The sequence below is a fragment of the Schistocerca nitens genome, chromosome 6 (genome assembly GCF_023898315.1).
Source record: "Schistocerca nitens isolate TAMUIC-IGC-003100 chromosome 6, iqSchNite1.1, whole genome shotgun sequence".
Taxonomy (NCBI): Eukaryota; Metazoa; Arthropoda; class Insecta; order Orthoptera; family Acrididae; genus Schistocerca; species Schistocerca nitens.
Window position 1 is genome coordinate 136,359,700 of NC_064619.1, and position 22,066 is coordinate 136,381,765.

Below are 22,066 nucleotides of genomic sequence, written 5' to 3' on the forward strand. Positions count from 1 at the left end.
TTTTGATGTATAATATATACTAAAACAGAAACTGAACTGTTATAACATGCCATATGTGCCATGGTCTTCAGTCCGAACACTGGTTTGATGCAGCTGTTCATCCTATCCTGTGCTCTTAATCTCCGAACAACTACTTCAGCCTACATCCTTCTGAATCTACTTACTGTATTCATCTCTTGGTCTCCCTCTACGATTTTTACCCTCCACACTGCCCTCCAATACTAAATTGGTGATCCCTTGATGCCTCAGAACATGTCCTACCAACCGATCCCTTCTTCTGGTCAAGTTGTGCCACAAACTCCTCTTCTCCCCAATTCTATTCAATACCTCCTCATTAGTTATGTAATCTACCCATCTAATCTTCAGCATTCTTCTGTAGCACCACATTTTGAAAGCTTCTATTCTCTTCTTGTCTAAACTATTTATCGTCCATGTTTAACTTCCATACATGGCTACACTCCATACAAATACTTTCAGGAACGACTTCCTGACACTTAAATCTATACAAGATGTTAACAAATTTCTCTTCTTCAGAAACGCTGCCTACATAAGTTTTGGTATTCTTCTGTAACACCACATTTCAAAAGCTTCTATTCTCTTCTTGTCTAAACTGTTCATTGTCCAAGTTTCCCTACTGTACATGGCTACACTCCAGACAAATACCTTCAGAAAAGGCTTCATAACACTTTAGTCTGTATTGGATTTTGACACATTTCTCTTCTCCAGAAACATTTTTCATGCAGTTGCCAGTCTACATTTTATATCTTCTCTACTTCAGCTGTCAGCTGTTATTTTGCTTCCCAAATAGCAAAACTCCTCTACTGTTTCCTAATCTGAGTTCCTCAGCATCATCTGATTTAATTCGACTACATTCTGTTATCCTTGTTTTGCTTTTGTTGATGTTCATCTTATATCCTCCTTCCAAGACACTGTCCATTCCATTCAACTGCTCTTACAAGTCTGTTGCTGTCTCTGATGCCATCAGCAGACTTCAAAGATTTTATTTCTTCTTCCTGGACTTTACTTCCTACTCTAAATTTTTGTGTGGTTTCCTTTACTGCTTGCTCAGTGTATAGATTGAATAACATCGGGATAGGCTGCAATCGTATCTCACTTCCTTCTCAACCACTGCTTCCCTTTTATGCCCCTGAACTCCTATAACTCCTTTCTAGTTTCTGTGCGTGTTGTAAAAGGGCCCTACTACTGACAGAATTTGAAAAAGAGTATTCCGGTCAGTGTTGTCAAAAGCTTCCTGTAAGTCTACGAATGCTATAAACACAGGTTTGCCTTTCCTTAACGTATCTTCTAATGTAATTCATAGGGTCAGTATTGCAGTTCTCCAGAATCCAAACTGCTCTGCCCTGAGATCAGCTTCTACCAGTTTTTCCATTCTTCTGTAAAAAATTTGTGTTAGTATTTTGCAACAGTGACTTATTAAACTGATGGTTCAATAATTTTCACACCTTTCAACAACTGCATTCTTTGGAATTGGAACTACTACATTCTTCTTGAAGTCACAGGGTATTTTGCATGTCTTGTACATCCTGCACACCAGACAGCAATTCTGATGGAATGTCATCTAATCCTGGGGCCTTGTTTTGACTGGTCTTTCAGTGCTCTGTTAAATTCTTCTTGCAGTGCCTTATCTCCCATCTTGTCTTCATTTAAGTCCTCTTCCATTTTTATAATATTGTCTTCATCTACCTTGTAGAGACCCTCTATATAGTATTTCCACCTTTCAGCAGTCCCTTTTTTGCTTGGGACTGGTTTTCGATCTGAGCCCTTCATATCCATACAGCTGCTTCTCTTTTCTCTGAAGGCCTCTTTAATTTTCCTGTAGGCAGTATATATTTTTCCCCAGGTGAAATGTGCTTCTAAATCCATACATTTGTCCTCTAGCAACTCCTGTTTAGCCAGTTTGAACTTCCTGCCAACCTTATTTTTTAGGCATTTGTATTCTCTTTTGCATCCTTTATTTTTATATTTTTTCCTTTCATCAATTAAATTCAATATCTCCTGTGTTACCCCAGGATTTCTACTAGGCCTTGCCTTTTTACATATTTGAGTCTGTGCTGCCTTCACTATTCCGTCTCTTAAAGCAACCCATTTGTCTTCTACTGTATTCCTTTCTCCTATTCTTGTCAACTGTTGCCTAATGCTCCCTCTGAAACTCTCAACAACCTCTGGTTCTTTCAACTCACTCAGATCCCACCTCCTTAACTTCCTACCTTTTTGCATTTTCTTCAGTTTTAATCAACAACTCATAATCAATGAAAGTGGTCAGAGTCAACATTTGCCCCTGTAAATGTCTTACAATTTATAATCTGGTTCCAAAATCTCTGTCTTACCCTTATATTATCAATCTGAAACCTTCCAATGTCTCCAAGTCTCTTCCATGTATACAATCTTCTATCCGAATTCTCAAACCATGTGTTAGCGATGATTAAATTACGCTCTTGGCAAAATTCTACCCAGTGGCTTCCTCTTTCATTCCTATCCCCTAATCCACATTCTCCTATGACTTTTCCTTCTCTTCCTTTTCCTATTATCAATTCCAGTCAACCATGTCCTCCACCAGTGACCTAATGTTGTGCTCTGAGATGAGAGAGATCCTATCCAAAACCCCAGCCACATCCTCCAAAGTAGCGTTCCACCACCCAGCCAACCTACAGAATATCCTTGGCCATCCAAATTCCATCCTGCACCCAATACTGCACCCCATGGGTCATTCCCTTGTTGTTTGCCCTGTTGCAAGACCTAGACTCACCCACCCACCACCTTCTACTACAGTCCAGCCACAGGCATTTCCTACCCAGTAAAGGGCAGAGCCATGAATGAAAGCAGTCATGTTATATATCTGCTACACTGCAATTACTGTGCAGCGTTCTCTGTGGTAATTGCAAGTAATCAACCGTCTTTTGCATGAATGACTACTGCCAAACTATGGCAAATTACAAACTTGACCACCCTGTTGCCAAAAATGCTGGACACCTCAACACAAATTACTTCAGCAGTTGCCAAGTTTCTCTGAACTACACAGATGGGAATTCTCCCTTCAACACATCTCCCACTTTCAAAATATCCCTGCTGAAACCTGTGCTAACCTGTTCCCACTGCCTTCTCTTGCCCTGTTCCCTTCCCTCTTATCTATATCACTCATTCTCCATCCAGCTCATGCACTGCCTTCTCCCAACACTCTTCCCCCCCCCCTCTTAAAGCAGCCATTCTTCCTCTCCCGTCCTTCTTATTTATCTTCATCTTCACCTTTCTCCCCCCCCCCTCCCTGTCCCTACATCTTTATTTGTTGTACCTTTTGTACTTTTTTCATCTGCTGCAGCCATCCTTTCAATCAATAATCGAATAATTGGTCTCGCCATGGCCACAGTGGTGTGTGTGTGTGTCCTATTGCTGGACAAAGAGCTAGTGCTCAAAAACTGGTGTGAATGGTGTTTTCTGGTATGTGTTACTGTGTTCCATGCAGTATCCACTATAGATATGTTATTGCCTTTACATTATTTTACATAATATATTAGTTGGTGTCTGAGGGCGTAGCATAAAAATCTTTAATTCATAAATTCACTGACTCGAATCTCACTAAAAATGTTAATTAACAACTAACAAATCATATCTTTTCATAAAAATAACAGTTTCTTTTAAATTATGAATCTCATGAAATATGCCAGTATTCACAGTAAATATTCTTTCCATTAACAACCAGGTATTCTGGTATAGCTCTCTCACTGTTTTAAATGTCAGCGCTTTGGGCATACTACGTTGGGGTGCAATGGGATAGCCACTTGTGGTAAATATGGTCAGCCTGCCCATGAAGGAGCCGATTGTTCATCGCCTGTGAAGTGCGTGAATTGCTCTGGGAGTCACCCTGTCTGAAGCCGGGTCTGCCCCATCTCTTGAGGAACGGAAGATACAGGAGATCAAAACATCTAAGCGCATCCCCTATTGCACTTGTGCTGCTGCAGTTGTTTTGCAACCTGCAGCTCTCCCCACAATGTTGGACAAGGCTGTGGTTGCTGACATTGGGGTACTTCCTGCCCCTCCCCATATGGCGCCTTCTGCCCAGGCGAGTAAAGCTCCAATTGTTGACAAGGTTCTGCATTCTAAGCCCCCCCAAGACGACGCCGAAGGTGAAGGTTTTGCCACCTGAGGAGACTAGTTAGGGTCAGTCCGATGACGAGGCCATTGTACTGTCTGACATCTCCCTTGGGTCGCCATCGGAGCTGATGGACATTGATGTTGACCGGTGGCGATCTTCTCGCCCCCAGGAATAAATCTGCGGCCAGTACGGGCTCTCCTCCAAAGCACAGAGGCAGGGTGAAAGTTCAGCCACCCTGATCACTGGCTCCCATATTACAGTGGAACCTGAATGGGTTCAGGATACATGTGGCCTAATTACAACTCCTTGTATGAGAGTGCCCCTTGTGCTTATGTCTCCAAGAGACACATTTTCGGGCCACTGATACTCCTTCTTTAAAGGCTATACCGTGTATTGCAAAGATGATCTGATGGGGGAAAGGGCAAAGGGTGGTGTTGCAGTTTTTGTCCGTGGCATGCACCACTCATCTGAGCTCCCTCTCGTTACGGACTTGCAAGCAGTTGCAGTTGACCTTCTTGTGGGACGGAGGCTCACATTCTGTTCCGTTTACTTACAGCCTCAGGATGCAATAGACTCTGAGGCTCTCACAGACCTTATTAGCCAACTCCCCCACCCATTTCTCCTACTGGGGGACTTCAATGCTCATAATGTCTTATGGGGCTCTAAAACTACTTGCCCCAGGGGTCGCATTCTGGAAAGCCTCATAACGTCCGAAGAACTATGCATCATCAACTCTGGTGCTCCCACTCATTTCTGTACTGCTTCTGGGTCGTAGTCAGCTATTGACCTTTCCTTTTGCTCTCCAGCACTCGTGGATTCTGCTCTGTGGGAGGTTGCCACTGACCTCCATTCTAGTGACCACTTCCCCCTTTGGATTCGCCTCCTGGATGAGGCTGTGGTATTACCAGTGCCGCCCAGGTGGCACCTCTGCAGAGCTGACTGGACACTTTTCAGCCATCTGGCTGTTTTGGAACACCGTGCCAGCGTCCACGAATGGGTCGCACATGTTACAGCCGTGATCTCCCATGCTGCTGAATTGTCGATCCCACGGGCCTCAGGTCATCCCAAGAGGCGTCCCGTCCCTTGGTGGACCACTGCGTGCCGCTCAGCCATCCGAGCCCGCCGTGCAGCTCTGCACCGCTTCAAATCTTGTGGCCTTTTGGGTGGCAAGGGCCAAGGCGCGGCGAGTGATTAAAGAGAGTAAACGACGGTCATGGCAATTGTTCTTGAACTCCATCTCCCGTTCCACTAGTTCTACGAAAGTATGGGAAGCCACCAGGAGGATTTCCGGGAAACGCAGCCAACTACCTGTCACGGCACTGCTGCATCAGGGATGTCTCCTCACGACGCTGAGAGACATTTCCCAGACACTGGCCATGCATTTTGCGGTATCTACCGCCACTATTAACTGTGATCCAGATTTCTGCCGCTACCACACTGCCATCGAGAGGGGTCACTTGGACTTCCGGTCTCCAAATTCTGAACCCTACAACTGCCCCTTCACAATGTGGGAACTGGATTTGGTGCTGTCTGCGGTTCATGATACTGCGCCCGGTCATGATCAAAACCGGTACAGCATGCTGCAGCACTTGTTGCTGCCATCCGAGGAAGTTCTCTTGAATTGTTTTAATATGATATGGTTATCCGGCACGTTCCCTGACTCATGGAGTGAGGCGATTTTGATTCCCCTCCTCAAACCGGGGAAGGACCGAACGCATCCCAGAAGCTAATGGAGTATTGCTTTGACGAGCTGTGTCGGGAAGACGTTGGAAACGCATGGTCAACGTCGCCTGGTTTGGCTGCTCGAGACCAGGCAGCTCGTTAGCCACTCTCAGTGTGGCTTTCGGAGATGTTCAACTATAGACAACTTGACCCTGCTTGAGGCGGCCATCCAGCAGGCCTTCCTACATAACCAGCATTGTCTAGGTGTATTCTTTGACATTAATAAGGCGTATGACACTACTTGGCACTGCCTTATCCTCAATCAACTCCATCAGTGGGGCTTTCGTGGCCATCTCCCCATCTTCATTCGGTCCTTTCTTTCCCACCGCCTCTTTCGATATCGAGTTGGTAATGTGCTATCTGATTTTTATGTGCAGGAGAATGGTGTTCCTCAGGGAAGCATTTTACCTTTTCTGCAGACAAATGTGTGTGTGATCATTTTAATCGTTCTCGATGACTTTTTACCTACCCTGAATTGCATCTGAGGGACACCATTCTTCTATTTAGAGACACTGTGAGGTTCCTGGGCCTCACTTTTGATTCCAAGTTGTCATGGTTGCCGCACCTTAAAGACCTCAAGGTGCGGGCCCTGAAGGCACTGAATATTTTGAAGTGTCTGAGCCATCGGTTTACCTCCTTATTTTACGATATTTTAAACCAGCATCCCGACCATGTACCAGTATTTACGGATGGCTCTAAACAGGGGGACTCTGTTGGTTGTGCTGTTGTTTTCCCTGATCGAGTTGTCAAGTTACGGCTTCCTGTGGTGTTTACCATCTTTGATGCCGAATTGTTTGCGATCATGCGGGCATTGGAGCAGATGAGATATGTTCCCAGTCTTAAGTTTCTCATCTGTTCTGACTCCCTGAATGCCCTTCAGACCATGCAACACTTGTACCCTGCAGATACGGTCGTCCAGAACATCCATGATGCCCTACTCCACCTGCAACGGCAGGGGAAGGAGGTTTCTTTCTGCTGGGTGCCGGGGCACGTGGGTATTAGGGGAAACGAACTGGCGGATGTGGCTGCCAAAGATGCATGTTCCCTCCCTCACGTCGTTGAATGTGCCACCCCCTCCATGCTGTGTTACCTCCCTTTTGCGTTTTCGTGTTATGCGTCAATGGGAAGAGGAGTGGCTGGCAGCCAGTGAAAATAAGCTGCGTCTGGTCGAGGCCACCACGCGGCCATGGCGTATGTCCTACCAGTCATGCAGGCGGGATGAGGTTCTTGTCACTCGCCTCCGCATCGGGCACAGTCCCTTAACACATGGTTTTTTACTCCGGCGGGAGGACCCCCCAATCTGCAGTGCTTGTGGTGTCCAGATTACTGTCCACCACATTTTACTTGACTGTCCTTTATTCTCTGACCAGAGGGCGGTGGTTTCCTTGCCACCGGATTTGCCCTCTATTTTCCAAGACGACGCAACAACTGTGGTTAAAGTCTTACGGTTTTGTGTCCTGTCCAATTTGTTGCCTCGGATTTTAAGGAGAGGATTTTAATGTCCTGCTGGGTGACTGGCTCGCCCAGGTTTTAGGTGAGAGGTCCGCCAATCACGATTACCTACTTGTTTCACTTTGATTTCTGTTCTCTTTTCCTTGTGTTTCCTTTCCTTTTTTAGTGCGTTTCTTCTCCTCTTGTTTTGCCTCTGTATGTGAGGATTTGGAACTGTGTCAGGTCTGTATCTTTTAGCCGTTCTCCTTGTTCGCTGTCCGTCTTCGTCCCTTCACCGCATGTGTTCCTGTTTCTATGGGTTTGGGCGCTGATGACCATGCTGTTTAGTGCCCGAAAACCTCAAACAACACACACACACACACACACACACACACACACGGATGGTGTTTGACACCATATAGCAGTGAGGTCTCTTAGTGATTGAGTCAGTTGATCACTATTAGAAAGTAAAGCATCCTTATGTTGATTTTGTTCACAGATGTTCAAGAATTTGTTTTCTTTTAGACCATGCAATATCATTTGGGTTCATGCTGAAGGGATGCTCTACATGAGAATCATCTGAGAAAGAATATATATTTCAGGCAAACTTAGTATGACATGTCTGGCCACCTTTTTTATGTAAGACTGAGTATGTAGATCAAGTCATTATACATTATTTCACAATATCTCTTATTATAAGTGTCGTCATAATTTCATGCAAGGCTTTAAATTCCACTGATACAGCCAATCACATTTTGTCTGTTAATTCTGAGAGACGAATATGTGCTTTGCAATCTATTTCTAATTGTGAATGTTTCCTTCAAACTTCTTTTGCTGTCCCCCTTAATGAGCTGCTGACTGTGAGACAAACCTGCATTAATTCCTTCTGAACACTTTTATTACTTGCATCAAATGTATCAAGTTTCTTCTCAGCATTAGGTAAAGCTACACAGACAGAGTCTCTGTCTTTATGAAGTGAACTGCTATCTAGTCAGCCAATGGCTACATCTAGCTGAGAGTTGTACACCTTCAACAGTTTCCACATTGCTAAATTCTGAACTTTTGACTCAACCTGTTCTACATGCCATAATATGTCTGCCATTGGTTCAGGGGATTTTGAGATGAAAGACATTAAGAAGATTCATTACAACAGTCTCTTGTACTACTGTAAACATGCTGGTTATGGAATGCATCTCATAAAGGTGACTGCTGCTCCTGTACAAAATTCTTGCAATTCCAATGCAACACAATTACTGTCACAGTGTAGCTGCAAGTTCTTCACAAGCTGCTGACACACTAATGTCAGAGTAAATGCTAACGTTTCCAGTTCATAAATTTCACATATTTGGTACTTTCGTTTGATCTCTCTTTTAAGAATTTCTATTTTCCTCTTTTGTGTTAAATACTGTGGCTCCTTCTCCTGAACTTGTTTTTAATACTCGTAATTATCATTTTCCCTCGAATGTTACCCTTTCTTTTATGTAAATTGCAGATGGAGGAAGGAGGGGAGGGAAGGGAAGGGAAGGGAAGGGAAGGGGCTATTAATGTCAGCTGCATCGGGACTTTATGTGGAATAGCAGCGATGAATGAAACTGTGTGCCAGACTGGGATCATCTCTTGCTTACTATGCTCACTAGATTTCCGCAGAAGACTGAACGTAATTGTTTATCAGCACTGAAGGTGGTGGATTCATTGCCTACAGAGGCAAATCAATTATATGAATGCATGGTGTCTTTTCTATCAGACATGTCCAAAAGAACAGACACTATGCATTCGTATGTACTGAAGCAGCACCAAGGAAACTGGTACAGGCATTTCATGCATATTAAAAACAGATATATAAACAGGCAGAATATGGCGGTGCGGTCGGCAACGCCTCTTGGTTGGTTGGTTTAAAGGCGGGAGAAGGGACCAAACTACCGAGGTCATTGGTCCCTTGTTCCTAATAAAACAATGCCACAAATGTGGGAATAAAACGGACGAGACATATAACACAAAAAGGAAATAAAGGAAAAGCCACAAGAGTAAAAGGAAGGCAACAAACACTAAAAGTAACCAAAGAAGATAAGAAAACAACAGAGAGATGCTAGTAACAGAAGAGAGTAAAACATGAAAGCAGATTACAGTGGCTGGCCAACCACAAGGATAAAAAGGGAAAGCCAGCCACTCTGCAACACATTAAAACTTCCACCCTAAAAGCACTAGGGTGGAGGACTAAGAGAAACAAAGGACATGCGCTAAAACCTACATAGAAGTATAAAACCCACTCTCAGGGATAAAACGTAAAACTAAAGCAGCTGTGGAGGCATTGTCGCCCAACACCGAAGGCAGGGTGCTGGGAAAGTTAAAAGTCTGCCATAGAGTGGCTAAAAGTGGGCACTCCAGCAAGAGGTGGATGACTGTCATTTGGGAGCCACAGCGACACTGAGGTGGGTCCTCGTGACGGAGTAGGTAACCATGCATTAGCCATGTATGGCCAGCACAGAGCCGGCAGAGGACAACTGATTCCCTGCGAGAGGCCCGCATGGAAGACTTCCACACATTCATGGAAGACTTCCACACATTCATAGTCTCCTTAATGACACGCAGTTTTTTGAGCGTGCTGTTATGCCATTGCGTCTTCCAAAGCTGGAAAACCCTGCGGTGTAAGACAGAATGCAAGTCAGCTTCGGAGATGCCTATCTCCAGAAGCGGTTTCCGAGTCCCTGTTTGCCAGCCTGTCAGCAAGTTCGTTGCAAGGCATTCCGACGTGTCCTGGGGTCCACACAAACACCACAGAACGGCGGGACTGTTCCAGGGCATAGATGGACTCCTGAATGGACACTACCAGACGATGGTGAGGGTAGCACTGGTCGATAGCTTGTAGGTTGCTCAATGGGTCAGTACACAGGAGAAATGACTCCAGTGAGTCAGTACACAGGAGAAATGACTCGCCAGGGCATAAGTTGATGTACTCAAAGAGCACGAGATATGGCTGCCAGCTGCTCAATATGTCCTCCATGAACATATGCGAAGCCTATGTGACCATCAGACATTGAGCCGTTGGTGTAAACTACTTCAGAGCCCTGGAACACGTCAAGAATCGAGAGGAAGTGAGAGAGTGGCGGGCTTAACGGAGTCCTTAGGGCCATGCAAAAGGTCCGGACAAAGCTGCGGCCGAAGCGTACACCATGGAGGTGTACGTGAATGGACCGCAAGTAGAGGTGGTAAAGGGAAGGACTCCAGTTCAGAGAGAAGGGTCCGCACGCGAACCACAATCGTTAGCCCCGATCTGGGCTGCCGATGCAGGAGATGGACTGCCACAGACAGGAAAAGGATATGGTAATTCGGATGCTCAGGGGAACTATGAATGTGTGCTGCGTAACTGGCGAGCAGTTGCGCACGTCTGATCTGTAGTGGAGGGACATCAGCCTCCACCAGTACGCTGGTCACCGGACTCGTCCTAAAAGCTCCTGTCACTAATCGAACCCCACAGTGGTGCACAGGGTCGAGTAAATGCAATGCTGAAGGCCCCGCTGCCAAACCATAAACCACACTCCCATAGTCAATTTGGGATTGGACAAGGGCTCTGTGTGGAGCTACAGCAGCATACAGCGATCTGCACCCCAATTGGTGTTGCTCAAGCAACGGAGGGCATTGAGGTGCTGCCAGCACTTCTGCTTAAGCTGACGAAGATGAGGGAGCTAAGTCAATCGAGCATCGAAAACCAGTCCTAGGAATTGGTATGTCTCCACTAAAGTAAGTGGACTTTATTAAGGTAAAGTGCGGGTTCCGGATGAATGGTACGACGCCGTCAGAAGTGCATGACACACAACTGGCTGAAAACTGGAAGCCGTGGGCTAGAGCCCATGACTGCACCTTGTGGATGGCTCCCTGGAGGTGCCACTCAGCAACAACAGTACTGGAGCAGCAGTACGAAATGCAAAAGTCGTCTGCATACAGAGAAGGTGAGACGGAGGGCCCAACAGCTGCTGCTTGACTGTTAATGACCACCAAAAATAGAAAGACAGTCAATACAGAGCCCTGCGGGACTCCATCCTCCTGGATATGGATGGAACTATGGGAGTTACCAACTTGGACATGGAAAGTACGGAGCGACAGGAAGTTTTGGATAAAAATCTGGTGCGGTCCCCCGAGACCCCACTCCTACAATGTGGCAAGGATATGATATCGCCAAGTCGTGTCATATGCTTTACATAAGTCAAAAAAGATGGCAATCAGGTGTTGCCGTCTGGATGAGGCTGTTTGGATGGCAGACTCAATGGACTCAAGGTTATCAGTAGCAGAGCGACCCTGGGAAGCCGCCCTGACATGGAACCAGCAAGCCATGTGACTCCAGGACACAACCCAACCGCCGACATACCATATGTTCCAGCAGCTTACAAAGAACGTTGGTGAGGCTGATGGGCCAATATCTATCCACATCAAGTGGGTTTTTACCAGGTTTGAGCACCGAAATGATGGTACTCTCCCACCATTGCCATGGAAAGACGCCATCGCACCAGATCCGGGTGAAGATGACGAGAAGATGTTTAATCATATGGCTACGGATGCGATCTGGCCCAGGAGATGTGTCAGGACAATGTGCAAGGGCACTGAGGAGCTCCCACTCTGGAAATGGGGCGTTATATGAGTCACTGCAGAGTGTAGTGAATGAGAGGATGTTCCCTTCCAGCAGCTGTTTGAGTGTGCGAAAGGCTGGGGGTAATTCTCCAACGCAGAGGCTTGAGCAAAGTGCTCGGCAATCGCGTTTGTGTTGGTACATAACTCGCCATTTATGGTAACACCGGGGACAGCTCTTGGGACCTGGTTTCTGAAAAAACGTATGATCTTTGCCCAGAATTGGGAAGGTGGCATGTGGCACCCAATGGTGGAGACGTATCTCTCCCAACACTCCTTCTTCCATTGTTTGATAAGGTAGCGAACACGGGCACGGAGCCGATTATGCCACTGTAGAGCTTGCCAACGCTCCTTAATTGCTTCAGCGACTTCCGGCGACCACCAAGGGACTGCCTTATGCCTCGGGCACCCTAAAGAGCGAGGGATCGCGTTTTTTGCTGCAAAAACAATTGTGCTAGTCACCTGCTCAACCATCACATTGATGTTACCTTGTGGGGGAGATTCAGCGGTGATAGCAAACATGAAAGTTCCCCAGTCCGCCTTGTTCAAAGCCCATCTGGGCAGGTGTCCGTGTGCCTGAGACTGGGGCAGTGACAGGAAGATGGGGAAGTGGTCACTACCACACAGGTCGTCATGTGCTCTCCAGTGGATAGATGGGAGAAGCCCTGAGCTGTAAATTGATAAATCAGTGGCCAAGTAACTACCATGAGCCACACTGAAATGTGCGGCAGCCCCAGTATTTAAGAGGCAGAGGTCGAATTGCGACAATAAAGTTTCGACATCTCTGCCTCGGCCAGTTAACATGGTACCACCCCACAAGGGGTTATGGGCATTAAAATCTCCGTGAAGTAGGAAAGATTTAGGGAGTTGATCAATCAGTGCAGCTAATACATTCAAGGGTTCTGCACAATCTGGAGGAAGATACACATTGCAAACAGTTATTTCCTGCATTGTCGTCATTCTGACAGCCACAACTTCAAGAGGGGTTTGAAGGGGCACATGTTCACTACAGACCCAGTTTAGGACATAAACGCAAACTCCACTGACACTCGATTATAGTCGCTACAGTGCCTGTAATATCCCTTACAGCCGCAGAGGGCAGGGGCCCGCATTGCTGGGAACCAGGTTTCCTGGAGGGCAATGCAGATAGCGGGTGCAAAGCTTAACAGTTGCCACAACTCAGCCAGGCGGTGGAAAAAACTGTTGCAATTCCACTGGAGGATGACATCATGAGACTGGGAAGGCATGGAACGTTGAATGAGGCAGTTTACGCCTTAGTCACCTGCTGCCACCGATTTATTGCCTGAGCAGTCTATATCCATTGTGTATCAGGGTCTGGCGAGATCTAGGTCCTCAGCGGATGCCATATTCTCCACCCCATCCTCAGCTGCAGAGCTTGCAGGTTTTGGTGGTGTGGGTTCCACCGCAATTTCCTTGGTCTTAGGGGTTTTCTTTTTGGATTTCTCTTGTTGACCCTTAGGGTTTCCCTGGCTGGGAGGACTTCACTGCCTCAGTCTCCGGGACTGATGAGGTTGAAGCCCTATGACCAGCTGCTTTTTGGCTCTTCAGCCACTGGCGAGTGTCATCTTTCCCACTAGAAGAAACCTGGGAAGGGAGTGACACAAGGGATCCCTTCCTAATGAGAGTAGCCAAAGAAGACTTATGCTTCTCCGGCTTAGAAGTGGGGACAGACGTCCCCGATGGTTTGGGGGGGGGGGGGGGTTGCTCCTGAAGTAGGTGGTACAGGAGCAACAGGGAGGGCAATTCCCACCACCATCAAGGGGGCATGTGTAGTCTTCCGGCTCTGAGAGGTGACCTGGGTTGGCAGAGCTGATGGTGCCAGAACTGTTGTAGCGGCGGCGTAAGACGATGTCATACACACAGGATGGCAACCTGATTATCCTTCGGACCCCAGTGGACACGCCGTACGAAACGTATACCCCGCTCTAAATTGGCGTGCAGCTCATCGTTGGACTGCAAAAGGAGGTATCTGTGAAATATGATATCCTGGACCATATTTAAGCTCTTATGGGTGTGATTGTTACAGAAATATCCCCTAGCTTGTCACAAGCGAGTAACTCCCGTGACTGGGCAGAGGATGCTGTTTTGATCAAGACTGACCCAGATCTCATTTTGGACAAGCCCTCCACCTCCCCGAACTTTACCTCTAAATGCTCAACAAAAAACTGAGGCTTCATCGTCATGAAAGATTCCCCATTAGCTCTCGAACATACAAGGTACCGGGGCAAATAAGAACCGCTGCCATCCTTAGCCTACCTCCCATGGTGTGGCCAGGGAGGGGAACGATTTGGGGCTGTACTTCTGTGCATTGAATTGAGCTAATGATTGCTTAAAGACTGCTGGTGTTTCACCACCAGCAACACATGATGGACTACACTTCATCACGTGTCATCCGCCCTGATGCCACCCACTCCGACCAGGGGCCCTCCCCACGGGCACCACCCAGCCGCAGCAAAGATCACCTAGCAGGGATTGCCTGGAGTCCCGATGCCCCAGGGGGATGGGCATCTACCCCTTGGCATATGTGGGGAGTTAACGGCGCAGGCATCAGCAGAGCGATCCCTGTGTGGTCAGGGGGCTACAACCAACAGGGTACATGGCGGCCCCACCACAACAGACTGGCTACCGTGCTGAACATCAGGTGCAAAGAAGTCCATGGTCATCGTCGATGCAGAAATCAACACTGCATGTGCATGGTGGAAAATGCACCCAAGAAGGTGTCCTCGCCCAAGAGATGAAGAATGGGCAGGACTGAAATGTGACGACGAGAAAGTGGACTAAAGATCTCAATGCACGATGGACACGACGCACTTGTAAGGCGCCCTTGCCCAATTGGCTTGCTCCTTGGGAAAATTTTGAAGAATGGAGGTCAAACCCTACAGGGGACCATCACATAAAGGCCGAAACTTGTGAAACTCCTTTTACTCGCCTCATATGACAGGCAGGAATACCTCGGACCTATTCTAACCCCCGGACCCGCATGGGGGACAACCCCTGTATAAGACAACAAGTGTCTGGCGCAGTTGTTAGATTGGTTAATGCTGCTACAATGGCAGGTTAGCAAGATTCAAGTGAGTTTGAACATGGTGTTATAGTCAGCAATCCGAGGTAGCGATGAAGTGGGGATTTTCCTGTACGACCATTTCACAAGCGTACCGTGAATATCAGGAATCCGATAAAACATCAAATCTCCGACATCGCTGACGCTGGAAAAAGACCCTGCAAGAATGGGGCCAACTACGACTGAAAAGAATGGTTCAGAGTGACAGAAGTACAACCCCTCTGCAAATTGCTGTAGATTTCAATGCTGGGCCACCAACAAGTGTCAGTGTGCAAACAATTGAACGAAACATCATAAATATGGGCTTTCGGAGTTGAAGGCCCACTGTGTACCCTTGATAACTGCACAACACAAAACTTTACACCTCACCTGGGCCCATCTACACCAACATTGGACTGTTGATGACCGGAAACATGTTGCATGGTCGGATGTACATAAGCATTCTGTCTGATCACCTAATTCATGTCCATTGTGTATTCCAACAGACTTGGGTAATTCCAGCAGGACAATGTGACACCCCACACGTAACGAATTGCTACAGAGTGGCTCCAGGAATACTCTTCTTAGTTTAAACACTTCTGCTGGCCATCAAACTCCCCAGACATGAACATTATTGAGCCTATCTGGGATGCCTTGTAATGTGCTGTTCAGAACAGATCTCCACTCTCTTGTACTCTTATGGATTTATGGACAGCCTGCAGCAGAATTCGTGGTGTCAGTTCCCTCCAGCACTACTTCAGACATTAGTCGAGTCCATGCCATGTCGTATTACGGCACTTCTGCATGCTCGCGGGGGGCCTAATAAATGATGTTAGGCAGATGTGCCAGTTTCTTTGGCTCTTCGGAGTAATTACCCTTTCTCCATCCTTTGTCTGCTTCATAAAATTTGTTACTTCAGAATCAGACTTCATTTTCAGCATACTGATAACCAAGTTTCTCCATATCACTTCACCCCTTGGTATTGGATGAATCAACATCATCATTCTTTCTTACTGGTTTTATTTACGATTTGCATAATCTCTGCAATTCATCTTCTGGTACAATCGATCCCAATCCTTCTCTCCAAGTTTTCACTTGAAATTTGAAATCTTTCATTATTTATAAGTAACTACCTTCCTCGATTTCTAAATGAACAATTGAACTACGCGTACAAGACTGGAAAATGTCACTGGTGCTACATATGACTAACAAAATTTCTAACTGTTGCACACCAAATCCCACTTCTCATTCACACTGAGATTTTTAAGGAGTAGCATTTTTCTTAACCATTTTTTTTTATTTTATTTAAATTCTATTTCTATTAAACAATGGTTAATCAAAATGGTTCAAATGGCTCTGAGCACTATGGGACTTGACTTCTGAGGTCATCAGTCCCCTAGAACTTAGAACTACTTAAACCTAACCAACCTAAGGACATCACAAACATCCATGCCTGAGGCAGGATTCGAACCTGCGACCGTAGCAGTCACATGGTTCCAGACTGTAGCACCCAGAACCGCTCGGCCACACCGGTCAATTTTTGGTTAATCAACAAATTATACTTTTTTAACAAAACATAACATTTTTATTTTTAAATATTGGTTGTGCGAAAATAAATGAAAATGCCTTCTCGTGGGGAAAAAAGTAAATCAATAATAATGTCCAATCTCTAGAAATAAAACATTAAATCTTCTATATGACCTTTTGTATTTTTGCACTAAATTTTAATTTATTGTGAATACTGGCATTTTCATGTGATTTGTAAGTAAAAATAAAAAGATGATGATATTTATTAAAAAATTATGATTAGATGTTTAATCATGAACACTTATAATTGCTAATAAATATGGAAATTTAAAGTAAAATAAAAAACATGTTACTATTATATGTGGATCAGAATAACAAAGTGATTAACAGTGACGTATAGTTGAATGTGGAAGGGGGAGATGTTATTGGTTAGCGGGTGTGTGAATGAGCAGTATGGCCGTAGCAGTAGCAGCAACAGCTGTGAGGTTTCATACTGCCTGCCTTCTCACTCTCACGCTGCCTTGTAATGGGCAGTGTTGAGTTAGCTTTACAGAATTTGAGTATTCTAGTCGTTTAATGAACACGTACCTGTGTATAAATTGATACTGTGTTCCTATTATTCGTAAGTCACAACATAAGCAACAGGAAATGCACATCTTTTACAATAATCAGAATGAGTCATGTTTAGTTGTATTCTTTACAAAATGGGTGCTGAAATGGATCTGAGTCTTTTACGTAAATACAACCACTCACAACATTCAAATAATTATAAACTACTTAAGTACTTACTACTCACTGTCGTGTGCATGTAGTACATTATACTTGTTAAGTACTTACTTCTCACTGTTGTGTGCATGTAGTACATTATACTTGTGCAGAGGGATATTCCTTAATAACAAGACAAGATTTATTTTGGAAATACAGCAGACACCACTCAGTCAAAAATATTAAACACAAACACAAAAATAAAGACAAAGCATGGCAAAGGGTAAATGCCACTTAGTTGAATCACTTTCTTTCTCAACACACGTTGTCTACGCTCAGGTCCATGGAAGATGGACTTACCCAAGGATATAAGTAATCATATTTTCAATATTATTTTCTACATTCACTTCACTTTTCCATGCTTCTTCAACAACAGTTTCTGTGTGGCACAGAACATTACTCCATTTCTCTGCCTTTGTTTGTGCCACTGCTCCCTCTAACAATTTTTGAATTTCTGCCACAGTGAATTTTTGTTATTTGTTGCCACATAATGTCTAATCTGTTCCCAAAACTAACCCTGTGGCCATCTTCTTTAGCCACCTTGTCTTCAATATAATGTTGAAACATGGCCTTTATTTCCCCTCACTATTTCAATGAGTTCTGCCACACACAAATCATCCTGAACTTTCACATTGTGGCGTTTCCACTATTCAGATAGGCCAGCTTTTCTTTTGCTGCCATCGTCAGAGCTTTATCTTTAATAACTGAATGATATGGGGCATTATCCTTTTCAATAACAGACAATTGATGGAAGTTTTCCAATGATAGCTGCTCCTTGAACCACTTCGAAAAACTATTGTGGTTCATCTGCTCATTGTCGTTGCTTGTTTCCCACGATTTTTAAACAAAGAGACATTTACATACAGAAACAAATAAAGTTCCAGCATGCAAGACAATAAGTCTTGCGCCCTTTCCTATGAGAACAGCAGAAATTCCACTTATACTATCATCTTTAAAGTCTTTCCTGATGGGATGGTGGGCATTTATATGCTACAACACAACTTCTCTCCATTATAATTTTCCGTCCATTAATTTTTTCTTTGTACCAAAAACTGAGGGCTTTGACAACCATTGCTGCCACTGAATGTCTGCCCCATAAAGAGTAATACACAGTTTTTTTTGTTCTTTCTCTCATAATACCCATACATGTGGCAATGGATAGCATCTTGTTGGAAAAAGTCCAAGTTTTTCTCATGGTTTTGTCTTCCTCTGTTCAGAGATGAACCAGGCTCTACCTCTTTGGACAGTATTTTTCCTTACAGACTTTGACAACAGTGTTTTTATGTATCTTCAGAGCATCTGTGGTTCTTTCGACTACCTTCGTTAGAGGCAATAGAGTCGCACAATTGTCTTTGCCCTTCTCAAAATACTTGCGCACAGAGCGCACATACTCACATGTCTGACCATGCAAAACATGAGCAGGTCGCTGTCCCTTCCACGTACCTACCACACTCTTCTGCAAATTTGCACTGTAGACTTCAGATAGTCTGTAGCACAAAATAAACTTGCCTCACAAAGAAGCAAAACACTGAAACGAATCACAACAGTTAAGGTTACAGGCTGCAAGTGTCATCTGCAGCTGGCTATAGCCGTCATAGCAGAGAGATTTGACAATGGTGAACGGAACAAAAGGCACAAACAAGTGCTTTCTCTGATTGACTGTTGCTAAGGTAGCAGCCCTGATCCAGGTGTAGCCATATTCGAATGAGTGACCTATGAGCCATAGATTTATACATTACACACTCAAGTACAACCTATTTGTAATTTATTAATATAGCTGTCAGTATCTAAAAGCACTCTGAAATCGCTTAATCCTCAAAGGCGATTGTTTCAAGTATTCTTCATAAATGTGTCATACTGCATTGGGAAATTAATAATAATGAGCGTATGGCATTGGTGGCCGGGAGACCCCTCGTGGGGTGGTTCGGCCGCCGCTCCACAAGTTCTTTAACACCACTACGGCGACTTGCGAGTGAATGAGGGTGAAATGATGATGAAAGACACACAACACCCAGTTATCTCGAGGCAGAGAAAATCCCCGACCCTGCCGGGAATCGAACCCAGGACCCCGTGCACGGGAAGCGAGAGGCTACCGTAAGACCACGAGCTGCGGACATTAGGAAATTTATGTACAGGCACTGAGATTCAAATCCTATAAATATTAATGAAATCAAAGAGGCCCAGTCTGTAACGTCCCATTGCATGAGCTATTTTGCTCAGCAGATACAGTTGATGCCACAAATTGATAACTCACCAGTCATATCACTCATTGACATGTAGGAGGTATGATCAAAAAGTAACAAGGAACTTTTTTAATTTTGCAGGCTATATACGTTAAACTTTATTTTATTTTATCTTGTTGGTACACATGTTCCTGATGTAGATTTGCATTTTCATTCGTTTTGAACATTTAGTTTATTGTCAACAGTTGAAGAGGTTATACGTGTTTTTGAGTGCCAAATTTTTACTTTCAAAAAAGATGGATCAGAGAATTTGCATGAAATTCTGCTTGAAAAATGGAATGTTGACTCTGGCTCTTGGCAAATCTGTTATGAGTAAGAGAAGAGTTTACGAGTGGCATAAACATTATAAAGAGGGTCGAGAAGTCGTTGAAGATGATGACTGCCCTGAACGCCTTATCACATCAGTTACTGGCAACAGTATAAGTAAAGAAAAATGGTTCTGGAAAATTGCTGAATCACCATCAGTGAAGTTGTCTATGATATTGGCTTATCTTTTGGCTCATGCCAAAAAGTGGATGTTTTTGGCATGAAATGTTTAGCAGTAAAGTATGTTCCAAAATTGTTACAATTTTGACCAAAAACGACATTGTATAGACATTGCTCAGGAATTGCAGAATGAAGTCGACAACAATCCGTAACTTCTAAAGAAGGATGAAACAGTGCATGAGTATATGGCTATAACATCAAAACCAAAGTCCAGTCTTCCCAATGGAAACTGCCTGAAGAGCCAAGACAAAAAAAAATTCAGCAAGTTCTATAACATGTGAAGATTCTTCTCACTGTTTTCTTCAGTTACAATGGGATAGTGGATCATGAATTCCTGCCTTACGGCCATACAGTCAATAAGGAATACTACTTGGAAGTTACATGCTGTTTGGGAGGAGCAGTCTGGAGAAAGCAACCAAAATGGTTGCAAAACCACTCAAGGAAACTGCATCACGATAACGCTCCCACTCACACCTCAACGCCTGTTCATGAGTTTTTGGTAGAAAACAAAAACTTTTATGTTGCCTCAGCCACCATATTCATTAGACATGGCCATTACAACTTCTTTCTATTCCTGAGGCTGTAGAGAACCATGAAAAGACATCCTTTGCCATCATTGGTGAGATAAAAACAAAATCATTGAAGGAGCAGAACACCAGAACGAAAAGTAAGTTCCAGAAGTGCTTCCAAGCTTGGAAAAAGCACTATATTATACCTTAGAGGGACGTCAGTGATGAAAAAAATAAAGATTCTTTAAGAAAACAAAAATTACAGTTACTTTTTGATCACATCTTGTTATAGAGTTTGTGATGATCATTAAAAGATCACCAGTGTGATTTGTTCACTCTACTAACATGTTGGTCCTTGATCATTGTTTTACTACTGCAACTGAATGTTTTCACACACTACTAATCATAAGTATCCATACAGGAAGAATATGTTTGTTTATCCAGTTGGACTCAGTATAGCACAGATTTCAACAATAATATCCTCTATGTACTTCTGTTGTCCCTGACTCTGACAGTGAAATTTATTTTCCACCAGTTTTAGAGGTTGAATAAAGTTACTTTGTGACTGACAGACTGCATTTGCTGGGGCAGTGTTGCTGGCATACAGCCAGCCACATCTGACAAGGGTCTGTGTGTACCTAATAAAACAAACACTACTGCAAGCACCTCCAGAAAGAAATACAACTACCTGCACATAACCACTCAACTCACTGATAACAAAATGTTATTTTAACTGACTTCTAATATGACACATACTAATCGTTATTGTTTTTTATCTTTGTTCCAGAACCAGCTAAATGACAATGAAACTTATGCACAGCTTAGCAACTTGGAAAGGAAGCTAATGCAATTGGAACAGAATAACTTTGCTATGAAAGAATTCATTGCAACAAAAAAGTCTGAGACTGATTATGAACCACTCAAGAATAAGGTTTATGCACTTGTACAAGAATACAACACATTGCTTAAGGAGAATGTAAAGAAGGGTAATATAGCTATTTGATGCATAAGTGGCTGATATTATGAAGTGAACCTGATGGAGTAGCACTACAAAGAAAATTAACGCAAAAGCTAATTTAATTATCAAGAGGTAGTTCATTTCAATACATTTCATTTTTTTCAGGCATTAACTGATTGCAATATAGCATCACTAGCTGATTTATGAGCTTAAAAATGATAAAAAGCTTTGTATTTATTTTTCTAACAAGTACATCTTATAAAACTTCTCTAGTTCTGGGTCTGTAAAGACAGGAACAAAATTCACTTTCACAATAGTAGAAAATCCTTCCTCAGTAGTTGGTTCCTCATATTTTGCCCTGAAATAACAAAGAAATTTCGTATTAAAGTCAGAACTGTAAAAAATTGAGAGAAATGTTTGCTGAAAAAATGAAGTTATAAAGAGGAAAAAGAGCTCCTCTGGTGGTTGAAATTAAACTCAATGCCCCCCACACTCCACCCCACATGTGCCTCATCAAACTCCACTGCCATCCACATGACCACCCACTCATCCCATGGGTGTCACAAGTGTACCCCACCACCCATTTGCACAGAGAGTAACCACTGCCACATTACTATCCCATGTGCTTTCTGT

The 22,066-nt window shown here is 44.1% G+C and overlaps 2 protein-coding genes across 6 annotated transcripts in view; one reads left to right on the plus strand and one right to left on the minus strand.

Annotated features, from left to right (window-relative positions):
• Positions 1–22,066, plus strand: part of LOC126263701 (intraflagellar transport protein 74 homolog) — a 204,397-nt gene that overhangs the window by 157,207 nt on the left and 25,124 nt on the right. For 3 of the 5 annotated variants that reach the window (XM_049960842.1, XM_049960841.1, XM_049960838.1), the window contains one exon: positions 21,263–21,461. In XM_049960842.1, coding sequence (XP_049816799.1) covers positions 21,263–21,461 — 199 coding nt within the window. Of the gene's footprint in view, positions 1–21,262; positions 21,566–22,066 lie in introns of all 5 variants that reach the window. The other 2 variants (XM_049960839.1, XM_049960840.1) reach the window with 1 other exon arrangement.
• LOC126263703 (bifunctional polynucleotide phosphatase/kinase) overlaps positions 21,535–22,066 on the minus strand; it is a 78,892-nt gene continuing 78,360 nt past the window's right edge. The window contains exon 7 of the mRNA XM_049960843.1: positions 21,535–21,791. Coding sequence (XP_049816800.1) covers positions 21,668–21,791 — 124 coding nt within the window. The 3' untranslated portion in view covers positions 21,535–21,667. The remainder of the gene's footprint in view (positions 21,792–22,066) is intronic.